The sequence below is a fragment of the Neoarius graeffei genome, chromosome 9 (assembly GCF_027579695.1).
Source record: "Neoarius graeffei isolate fNeoGra1 chromosome 9, fNeoGra1.pri, whole genome shotgun sequence".
Taxonomy (NCBI): domain Eukaryota; kingdom Metazoa; phylum Chordata; class Actinopteri; order Siluriformes; family Ariidae; genus Neoarius; species Neoarius graeffei.
The window spans coordinates 84,093,383-84,105,706 of NC_083577.1; the positions used below are offsets into that span (position 1 = coordinate 84,093,383).

Genomic DNA, 12,324 nt, shown 5'->3' on the forward strand with positions numbered 1-12,324 from the left:
TGGACGCTGTCTCCTTTTCTCCCTCTGTACATGAAAAATTCCTCCAGGTACGGCCATGGGCAGTTGTCCTCCGTCTTTTCTTCATCATTTTCACTGTTCACTTCTGTCTCCATTTTGGCTTCTTTCTCTCAAACTCCTCAGTCCACTCTCTACTCCGCTGTGTAGGTATGTTACCTCCAGAAACCTGTGCCTGCTGCAGAAGCGGAGTTGGCCTTTCCTTACATTATGTCATAGATTAATTGGCGCAATCGCGATCTGATGGCCTTACAGGTGTTTAATAATGATTTGCATTGAAAAAAAATCTGACAGGTTTGAATATTAATTCAAATTGTGGGCGTACTCAGTAGCGACTTTTGATTTTAAAAGTAGCGAAGTAGGTTACATGGTGTAAATTGTACTCAAGTATGAGTAAAATTACACACTTGAAAAAAATACTCATAAAAGTACAAGTACCCAAAAAATCGACTTAATTACAGTAATGTGAGTATTTGTAATTCGTTACTTCCACCCCTGCCCAGGAGTGGTCAACCAACAAAGATCACTCCAAGAGCAAGGCATGTAATAGTCAGTGAGCTCACAAAGGACCCCAGGGTAACTTCTAAGCAACTGAAGGCCTCTCTCACATCGGGTAATGTTAAAGTTCATGAGTCCACCATCAGGAGAACACTGAACAACAATGGTGTGCATGGCAGGGTTGCAAGGAGAAAGACACTGCTCTCCAAAAAGAACATTGCTGCTCATCTACAGTTTGCTAGAACTTTTTGGTTTAAATGAGAATAGTTATGTTTGGAGAAAGGAAAACACTGCATTCCAGCATAAGAACCTTATCCCATCTGTGAAACATGATGGTGGTAGTATCATGGTTTGGGCCTGTTTTGCTGCATCTGGGCCAGGATGGCTTGCCATCATTGATGGAACAATGAATTCTGAATTATACCAGTGAATTCTAAAGGAAAATGTCAGGACATCTGTCCATGAACTGAATTTCAAGAGAAGGTGGGTCATGCAGCAAGACAATGATCCTAAGCACACAAGTCGTTCTACCAAAGAATGGTTAAATAAGAATAAAGTTAATGTTTTGGAATGGCCAAGTCAAAGTCCTGACCTTAATCCAATTGAAATGTTGTGGAAGGACCTGAAGCGAGCAGTTCATGTGAGGAAACCCACCAACATTCCAGAGTTGAAGCTGTTCTGTATGAAGGAATGGGCTAAAATTCCTCCAAGCCGATGTGCAGGACTGATCAGCAGTTACCGGAAATGCTTAGTTGCAGTTATTGCTGCACAAGGGGGTCACACCAGATACTGAAAGCAAAGGTTCACATACTTTTGCTACTCACAGATATGTAATATTGGATCATGTTCCTCAATAAATAAATGACCAAGTATAATATTTTTGTCTCATTTGTTTAACTGGGTTCTCTTTATCTACTTTTAGGACTTGTGTAAAAATCTAATGATGTTTTAGGTCATATTTATGCAGAAATATAGAAAATTCTAAAGGGTTCACAAACTTTCAAGAACCACTGTAGACTTCTATTCGACAACATACATCTCATCTCATTATCTCTAGCCGCTTTATCCTGTTCTACAGGGTCGCAGGCAAGCTGGAGCCTATCCCAGCTGACTACAGGCGAAAGGCGGGGTACACCCTGGACAAGTCGCCAGGTCATCACAGGGCTAACACATAGACACAGACAACCATTCACACTCACACCTACGGTCAATTTAGAGTCACCAGTTAACCTAACCTGCATGTTTTTGGACTGTGGGGGAAACTGGAGCACCCAGAGGAAACCCACGTGGACACGGAGAGAACATGCAAACTCCACACAGAAAGGTCCTCACTGGCCACGGGGCTCGAACCCAGACCTTCTTGCTGTGAGGCGACAGCGCTAACCACTACACTACCGTGCCGCAGACAACATACATTTAAATTATTATATATAAAATTATATATAATTTAAATTAAATATATCAGGCCAGTGATTATTGCGTGAGTCAAGGCAACACAGTACCCTACAGATTGAATATACTGAAACTGCATGCAAGGGTTTTAAAGTACTGCTAGCTTTTGCAAGTTACTAGCAGCACTATCTTGACAGAACAATGGTGTAGCCCAATGGCAAGGATAGGCCAAGACAAACTGGCATCAATTTCTGCTGCAGTGGGAGATAGGTTTGTTTAACCCCGCTCTTGGGTGATACCATGGGTCACCTTGCATGATGGCCGTTGGCTCCCAAGGAGCTCATCTGCCCTTTGACAGGTCTTGTTTGTAGTCCTGCTGGGTGACATGCCACCCTCCTCATCAGTATACACTGGTAGGGGAGCCAGTTTAGACACCGACCACCTGTCCATGCGGCAGGTTGTACTGGGTTACAATGTTACCAGTAGCAAAGGTCCATCAGAGCCCTGACCTGACACAAACAGATTGAATATAGTCTACACATTAACAGAATGTTTTTCTACAACAGCACAGTTCTTTCTACCAGTGAGTGGCCTAGTGGTTAGTGTGCCTGCCTCTTGATTGGGAGATCATGAGTTCTACTCACGGTTGGGTCATACCAAAGGCCATCATAAAAATGGTGCCATCTGGCAAGGCACGCTGCAATACAGATGTGAGTGGGAAGTCAAACTCTTGCGGTTACCAGAGGACTAGCCCTCCCACTGTAACCCTAGCTATGTAATATAGGTGAGAGGCTGAGGGCTACGAAACAGAGATTGGCGCTGCCAAACGCGCCATGAATGGTATGGGAAGGACTTTGACTTCTGACTGTTCTTTCTGTAATCTGATTAGTCAGAAGGTGTCAATTCATTTTTATTACAACTGACAACAGTCTCATCTCATCTCGTCTTCGTCCGCTTATCCGGGGCCGGGTCACGGAGGCAGCAGTCTGAGCACGGAAGCCCAAACTTCCCTTTCCCCAGACACCTCGGCCAGCTCCTCGGGAAGAACACCGAGGCGTTCCCAGGCCAGCCGAGAGACATAGTCCCTCCAGCTTGTCCTGGGTCTTCCCCGGGGCCTCCTCCTGGGGGGACATGCCTAGAACACCTCCCCAGGGAGGTGACTGACAACAGTACTGACTGTAAATTCAGTTTTAATGTGCTTGTTTTATCATCTTGTTTCTGTACAACCTACACTGTTAGAAACAGGGCTACAGTAGGAGTCCATTTCTGTCCCTCAAGGTACAATTTACACTAATGTACCCCCAAGAGCTCATTATAAGACCTCAAGGTAATGATGTGTGCCTTTCTAGGGCCAAAAAGGTGCATATATGGTCCCAAGCAGTATACAAAGGGTACAAATAAGTACCTTAGGGGGTACTGCCCCAGTGACAAGCCACTGTACTCCTAAAGGTACAATAATGTACTTTACAGGGTTAGTCAAAATTATGTTAACACTTAAATGGTAGAAACCAATCTGATCTGTAGCGGAAGTTCATCAATGGCATACTGCTGCACCAACTGTAAGTAGACATCTGAGATCACTGTTGGGGTGTCAAAAAAGTAGGACCCAATTACGCCAGCAGCGGTCACGGCGCACCACACATTCAGGAGAAAAATAATCCATTCGTGTTAACATAACTTTGACTAACCCTGCATTTTCTGAGAGTGTGCACAGGGTCTTTACAACTGGAGCACTCTCATGGCTCTTTAAAAGAAAACAAAGAAGCCTTTATTTATCACATGTACTTTCAAGTACAGCAAAATTCCTCCTCTGCATTTAACCCATCTGAAGCAGTGAACACACAAGTGAGCAATGAGCACACACATACCCAGAGCAGTGGGCAGCTATGCTACAGGGCCCAGGGAGCAGTTGGGGGTTAGTTGCCCTTGCTCAAGGGCACTTCAGCCATGATAGAGATGGAGGGGAAAGTGATATTTATTCCCTCAACTCCCCTCACATTTTTCCTGCTGTTCCCAGGAATCAAACCGGTGACCCTTTGGGCCCAAGGCTGCTTCTCTAACCATGGCTTCCATCTTGGGAAATGAGGAACTGGGAGACAGACATGTAACAACACAAGGTATTTTTTATTTTAAGCTTCACTGACACTTTTCAGTGTCTTTATTTTAATTTAGGTACACACACACACACGCTCTACGGCGCTGGATTGCTTAGGTCTCTCTCTGTCTCTGGATGCCAGCTTCAATGTAAGCAGCAAAAAAATAATTGCTGGTAATCCAACACAGGTGAGATTCATCACATATTACCTGCTGGTTCGACCTGCCTCCTCTCCTTCTACAGCTGATACTCAGCCATGCCTACACAGGGACTTTACAACTTACACAGGTGTTACAGTGAGGGTGTGGTCAAGTGTTGGCTGTTAATTGTGCCTCTGTGTGTCTTTCAGATGGCCAGTGACCAGAAAGAGAGAGTGAGAGAGCTGTGTCACCCCACGTGTGTGTTTGTATGTGTGTGTGAGAGTGTGCATGCATTAATATCACTGAAATGTGCAAGTTTTAAAAAAATACAACGGACCTGCATTGTAAGCCTGTATCCTTGTTCCTTATTGCCTGAACATAGAAAGTTGTCACAACAGGAACTTTACAATTTACACAGAGTCTTTACAATTTACACAGGGACTTTATATCTTACATAGGGACATTACAACTTGTACATGGTCTTTACAACTTATACAGTGACACACAAGTGAGCAATGAGCACACACATACCCAGAGCAGTGGGCAGCTATGCTACAGCGCCCAGGGAGCAGTTGGGGGTTAGGTGCCCTTGCTCAAGGGCACTTCAGCCATGATACAGATGGAGGGGAAAGTGATATTTATTCATTCAACTCTCCTCACATTTTTCCTGCTGGTCCCAGGAATCAAACCGGTGACCCTTTGGGCCCAAGGCTGCTTCTCTAACCATGGCTTCCGTCTTGGGAAATGAGGAACTGGGAGACAGAAATGTAACAACACAAGGTATTTTTTATTTTAAGCTTCACTGACACTTTTCAGTGTCTTTATTTTAATTTAGGCGCACACACACGCTCTACGGCACTGGATTGCTTAGGTCTCTCTCTGTCTCTGGATACCAGCTTCAATGTAAGCAGCAAAAAAAAAAAAAATGCTGGTAATCCAACACAGGTGAGACTCATCACATTACCTGCTGGTTCGACCTGCCTCCTCTCCTTCTACAGCTGACACTCAGCCATGCCTACACAGGGACTTTACAACTTACACAGGTGTTAAAGTGAGGGTGTGGTCAAGTGTTGGCTGTTAACAGCAAGGAATCAGGTTGAACCAGCAGGTAACATGTGATGAATTACACTATCTAATTACTGGCTGTCTATTATTGTGCCTCTGTGTGTCTTTCAGATGGCCAGTGACCTGAAAGAGAGAGAGAGAGAGAGAGCTGTGTCACCCCACGTGTGTGTTTGTATGTGTGTGTGAGAGTGTGCATGCATTAATATCACTGAAATGTGCAAGTTTTAAAAAAATACAACGGACCTGCATTGTAAGCCTGTATCCTTGTTCCTTATTGCCTGAACATAGAAAGTTGTCATAACGGGGACTTTACAATTTACACAGAGTCTTTACAATTTACACAGGGACTTTATATCTTACATAGGGACATTACAACTTGCACATGGTCTTTACAACTTAATCAGGGTCTTTACAGCTGGCACAGGGACTTTACAAATTACACATGGTCTTTACAACTTGCACAAGGACTTGTATGCTTGAGGTGCCGAATAAACAAATAAATACAAGTGATACAAATCATTGATCTGAAGTTCTCTGTGGGGAGATGTTTATTTAGTATTTTTGGAAGGAGTCTCCAGTGTCACAATTTATAACAGTCAGAGATAAAGCAAAACAACTGTTTGTAGCAGTGATTACAATATTAAATATTACTAAAACATTTTTTTTAAAAGTATGACAATATTCTTTAATAAATAAAAATGTTGAGAAATTGATGTGGTATAAGAGAAATAAAACACTTGGGTGGTACTAGTAACTCTGCTTTGCGTCAGGCCACATCACACCACCCCATAGTTAATTATTTTCCTTTAACATCACGTCATGGAGGGCGGCACGGTGGTGTAGTGGTTAGCGCTGTCGCCTCACAGCAAGAAGGTCCGGGTTCAAGCCTCGTGGCCGGCGAGGGCCTTTCTGTGCGGAGTTTGCGTGTTCTTCCCATGTCCACGTGGATTTCCTCCGGTTTCCCCCACAGAACAGGATAAAGCGGCTAGAGATAATGAGATGAGATCATGTCATGGCCAAATGGTTAGCTTTGGGACCAAAACAGCACTGGTTCGATTCCCTGAACCAGAAGGACTGGCTCAAGTGCCCTTGAACAAGACACCTAACAAGATGGCAAACCTTGTGTCTGATTATCCAAAGAAAAACTGATTATGTGATTGTCAGTTTGGGCAAGAACCCAGCCATGACATAACATCATGCCCCTTTGTGTTTTATTACTTAGATAATAACCAGCAGAACTTTCCCACAGTGGAAAAGTCATTGAATATGTGTGAGGTGTCCATGCTTCTCTGCTGATAAACTCAAAATACACAGGAATCTATGTTTAAAAGAGAATATCGCGATCAAAACAATCGAGTGATTTATCTGTAAGCAGACAGTTACAGTAGTAGATGAAGAAGTTTTCCCACTAAAACTGCTGAACGAATCAACGAATCATTTTAATATTCTGAATAAAACGATTCTTTTATTTTGGAATCGATTCCCAGCCGAGGGTGAAATGGTCGGTTGCTAAACTACGGAAGGTTCGGGCTTCTTTTATTTGGAGCGTTCTAATTGGTTGAAGGAATATGCGGGTGTCCCGCCCCTTCGTCGCAATTGGCTGAAGATGCTGACGTAGGCGTAAACCTGGGAAATTATTTACCCAAGCGTGTGAAAGTGCCGGATAAAACCAGATCAAAGATTCGGCTTGAAGTGTTTCTGGACTTGAGTTTCGTTCTGGAAACTTTTCAGAGTTTTAATGCATTATTAAATTCGTCTATAGATCTTTTTAAAGAGTATTAAGCAGCGTGTAGCCATTTTACAGCGAGCACAACGTGACTGGTCAGCGCTGATCCGGCTTCATCATGGACTGCCGAGTGCTGTCAATTCAGAGTCACGTGGTTAGGGGATACGTTGGAAACAAGTCAGCCACTTTTCCTTTACAGGTAAGAAAATCTGTGTATCAGCAGTATTGAAACTAAGATCTACACTAACTTGTTTGTTTTTGAACGTCCACGTGTGTGTGTGAGTGAGAGAGAGACTTCAAATGAATGGAGCAGTGACAATGGTGTGTGTTCCTCTTTAAAGGTACTTGGCTTTGAAGTGGATTCTATAAACTCAGTACAGTTCTCTAATCATACAGGTAACGATCTCTTAACCAGTGTACTCAAACGTCTAATTCAAATAACACATAAATTATCAGAATGCCCTTTATTTTCATTACATATTAACATAATTTGCTATCTCTCTTAAAACAAAGGGAAAACTGTACCCCATTCACTCACATACTACTTTACAGTGCTTATGGATTGGATATATGCTCTACTGATATGGATGGTTGAGCAGGTAGGTTAAGAGAATAACAGTGGCAGCCTGGCACCACCGGGGCTCAAACCCCTGACTATATGATCAGCAACCCAGCACCTTAAAGCAGTCCCAGCATTTTTCTGTCTACCTAGAAGACCCACATAGGGGCCATTTGGCCCGACCGCTTTTCCCCAATACACTAATCACTCATTTTGTTATGGTAATGAGGCTGTTAGTGGCAGTGTGTGGGGTGAGGAGGTCACATTTCACGCACTTCACACTTCAGTGGTGAAGTCATGTTGGCTACTTCTGTGTGAATGTGAGAATGAGGAATAAAAACACATTCTATTCTAAAAGTGAACATGTGAATGTCCCATGTGACCATAACGACTCATGTGACTGCAACCAGACAATTGTTTGATGGATAAATACCTCAGTGCACATGGACTATCGCTTCAGTTCCCTCAAGAATTTTGTGGTGAAAGAAGCTCCTCTCCAAGGAACGAAGATGCAGAGATTCAACATTCAACAGGCATTGTAAGATTTCATTTCTAAGGCTACGTTTACACTAGACCGTATCTGTCTTGTTTTCTTCGCGGATGCACTGTCCGTTTACATTAACCCCCCTGAAAAAGCGGGGAAACGGGAATCCGCCAGCGTCCACGTATTCAATCTAGATCGTATCAGCTCCGGTGCTGTGTAAACATTGAGAATACGCGAATACGCTGTGCTGAGCTCTAGCTGGCGTCTCATTGGACAACGTCACTGTGACATCCACCTTCCTGATTCGCTGGCGTTGGTCATGTGACGCGACTGCTGAAAAACGGCGCAGACTTCCGCCTTGTATCACCTTTCATTAAAGAGTATAAAAGTATGAAAATACTGCAAATACTGATGCAAATACTGCCCATTGTGTAGTTATGATTGTCTTTAGGCTTGCCATCCTTCCACTTGCAAGTAATAAGTGATATGCGCTGGGATCTCACACACAGCGGCTCAGTCCCGAATCGTGGCTTGTTCACTTCACTCGCGCGCTCTGTGAGCTGCGCAGGGCCGGAGTGCACACCCTCCAGAGGGCACTCGCTGTTCAGGGCGGAGTGATTTGGAGCGCAGGATGCCTGCGGAGCCGAGCGTATCCGCGTATTGGTGTTGCTGTGTGCACGGCTAACGGTTTTAGTGTAAACGCGAATCGTTTTAAGAACGTTAATCTGATGATCCGCTGATTCGACGTAATGTAAACGTAGCCTAAGCTGTAAGGTAACTAACAGCCACATTTCCATAACAAAATGAATGTCTACAGGGAGGACTTGGGGCCAATTGGCCCTCTTGTGGGTTTTCTAGGTAAAAAGGCCAAATGGCCCCTGTCTGGGACTTCTAGTGTTAACTGTTGAGCCACCAGAATCAAGTTTATTGCCAAGTTTGTTCTCACATATAAAGAATTTGCTTTGGTGATTTGGTGCTTGAACAGTTAAGATAGAAGAATTAAAAGACAAAAATAGTTATATACATACATACGGTGGTGCTTGGAAGTTTGTGAACCCTTTAGAATTTTCTATATTTCTGCAGAAATATGACCTAAAACATCATCAGATTTTCACACAAGTCCTAAAAGTAGATAAAGAGAATCCAGTTAAATAAACGAGACAAAAATATTATACTTGGTCATTTATTTATTGAGGAAAATTATCCGATATTACATATCTGTGAGTGGCAAAAGTATGTGAACCTTTGCTTTCAGTATCTGGTGTGACCCCCTTTTTGCAGCAATAACTGCAACTAAACGTTTCTGGTAACTGTTGATCAGTCCTGCACACCGGCTTGGAGGAATTTTAGCCCATTCCTCTGTACAGAACAGCTTCAACTCTGGGATGTTGGTGGGTTTCCTCACATGAACTGCTCGCTTCAGGTCCTTCCACAACATTTCCATTGGATTAAGGTCAGGACTTTGACTTGGCCATTCCAAAACATTGGTTAAAGAATAATAAATTTATTCATTGGTAGAACAACTTGTGTGCTTAGGGTTGTCTTGCTGCATAACTCACCTTCTCTTGAGATTCAGTTCATGGACAGATGTCCTGACATTTTCCTTTAGAATTCGCTGGTATAATTCAGAATTCATTGTTTCATCAATGATGGCAAGCCATCCTGACCCAGATGCAGCAAAACAGGCTCAAACCATGATACTACCACCACCATGTTTCACAGATGGGATAAGGTTCTTATGCTGGAATGCAGTGTTTTCCTTTCTCCAAACATAACGCTTCACATTTAAACCAAAAAGTTCTCTTTTGGTCTCATCCGTCCACAAAACATTTTTCCAATAGCCTTCTGGCTTGTCCACGTGATCTTTAGCAAACTGCAGATGAGCAGCAATGTTCTTTTTGGAGAGCAGTGGCTTTCTCCTTGCAACCCTGTCATGCACGCTCATTGTTGTTCAATGTTCTCCTGATGGTGGCCTCATGAACATTAGCCAATGTGAGAGAGGCCTTCAGTTGCTTAGAAGTTACCCTGGGGTCCTTCATGACCTCGCAGACTATTACACGCCTTGCTCTTGGAGTGATGTTTGTTGGTCGACCACTCCTAGGGAGGGTAACAATGGTCTTGAATTTCCTCCATTTGTACACAATCTGTCTGACTGTGGATTGGTGGAGTCCAAACTCTTTCAAGATGGTTTTGTCACCTTTTCCAGCCTGACGAGCATCAACAACGCTTTTTCTGAGGTCCTCGAAAATCTCCTTTGTTCGTGCCATGATACACTTCCTCAAACATGTGTTGTGAAGATCAGACTTTGATAGATCCCTGTTCTTTAAATAAAACAGGGTGCCCACTCACACCTGATTGTCATCCCATTGATTGAAAACACCTGACTCTAATTTCACCTTCAAATTAACTGCTAATCCTAAAGGTTCACATACTTTTGCCACTCACCGATATGTAATATTGGATCATTTTCCTCAATAAATATAAACGACCAAGTATAATATTTTTGTGTCATTTGTTTAACTGGGTTCTCTTTATCTACTTTTAGAACTTGTGTGAAAATCTGATGATGTTTTACATAGGTCATTGTAACGTTCACTAGATGTGGGTGGAGCACAGAGGACGGCAGGACAGAGACTGAGTTTGCAAAAACTCTTTTATTTTCACTTTTCAGTGCAATCGGTTTCTCTCTCAGCCACACACGCACGCACGCACGCACATTCTCGTTGTGGAGAGAGCTCATCTGCTCTCGCTCTCCCTCCTTAAATAGCCCGGTTTACTGGGGAGAACACACACAAAACATAGATTAATCACACTCAGGTGAAGCGATTCTGCCACTTACCTTCCCCAACTCCGCCCTCCTGTCACAGACCGGCGCTTGACCACGCCCCCGCTGCCACATACCCCCACCGCCCGACTCAGGCTGGGCGCCCGTCCGGCCCACAGCCGACTCCCCCCCCCCCCCCCCCTTGACGGGAGAGGAAGTCCGCCACGACCATCTGCGCCCCCGGCCTGTGGACCACCTTGAAGTTGAAAGGTTGGAGTGCTAGATACCAACGGGTGATCCACGCGTTGGCATCCTTCATGCGGTGGAGCCACTGGAGGGGCGCGTGGTCCGAACAGAGGGTGAAAGAGCGCCCCAGCAGGTAGTAACGGAGGGCGAGGACCGCCCATTTGATCGCTAGGCACTCTTTCTCGATGGTGCTGTAGCGCCCCTCACGCACCGACAGCTTCCGGCTGATGTATAATACTGGGCGATCCTCTCCCCCCACCTGCTGGGACAAAACAGCCCCCAGCCCTCTGTCCGACGCATCCGTCTGTAACAAAAAAGGGAGAGAGAAGTCAGGGGAGTGTAAAAGTGGCCCCCCACACAGTGCAGCCTTTACCTCAGAGAAAGCCCGCTGGCACTGCTCCGTCCACTGGACCGGATCTGGCGCCCCCTTTTTAGTGAGGTCAGTCAGCGGGCTGGTGACGTCCGAATAATTAGGTATAAACCTACGATAATAGCCAGCCAGCCCCAGGAACTGTCTCACCCCCTTTTTGGTCTTGGGCCTCGGGCAGGCCGCAATCGCTGCTGTCTTATTAATTTGGGGACGCACCTGCCCGTTACCCAAGTGGAAGCCCAGATACCGTACTTCCACCCGCCCAATCGCACACTTCTTCGGGTTGGCAGTGAGCCCCGCCCGCCTCAGTGACCTAAGGACGGCCCTCAGGTGTTGCAGGTGCCGCTGCCAGTCATTACTATAAATGATGATATCATCCAAGTAAGCGGCCGCATAGGTGGCGTGGGGCCGGAGGATCCGGTCCATCAGCCGCTGAAACGTAGCGGGCGCCCCAAACAGCCCAAACGGAAGTGTGACGAACTGGTGTAAGCTGAACGGTGTGGAGAAGGCCGTTTTTTCCCGGGATAATGGAGTCAAGGGGATCTGCCAATATCCCTTCGTCAAATCCAGTGTCGAGTAAAAGCGAGCCGTGCCTAGTCGATCGAGCAGCTCATCAATACGAGGCATTGGGTACGCGTCGAATTTAGACACCGCATTGACTTTTCTATAGTCCACACAGAACTGGACCGAGCCGTCGGCCTTGGGAACCAAGACCACCGGGCTGCTCCAGTCACTGTGGGACTCCTCGACGATGCCCATTTTGAGCATGGCCTGAAGTTCTTCCCGAACCACCTTTTTTTTTGTGTTCGGGTAATCTATAAGGACGGCTACGCACTACCACCCCCGGGGGCGTCTCTATGTGGTGTTCTATGAGGTTGGTGCGACCGGGCAGGGGCGAGAACACATCCGAAAACTCGGCCTGCAACTGGGCGACCTCCGTGAGTTGGGTCGGGGAGAGGTGGTCTCCACA

The 12,324-nt window shown here is 45.2% G+C and overlaps 1 protein-coding gene across 1 annotated transcript in view; it reads left to right on the top strand.

Annotated features, from left to right (window-relative positions):
- The first annotated feature begins 6,851 nt into the window (after positions 1-6,851).
- pdxka (pyridoxal (pyridoxine, vitamin B6) kinase a) overlaps positions 6,852-12,324 on the top strand; it is a 65,990-nt gene continuing 60,517 nt past the window's right edge. Inside the window, exons 1-2 of the mRNA XM_060928886.1 lie at positions 6,852-7,130; positions 7,273-7,327. Coding sequence (XP_060784869.1) covers positions 7,050-7,130; positions 7,273-7,327 — 136 coding nt within the window. The 5' untranslated portion in view covers positions 6,852-7,049. The remainder of the gene's footprint in view (positions 7,131-7,272; positions 7,328-12,324) is intronic.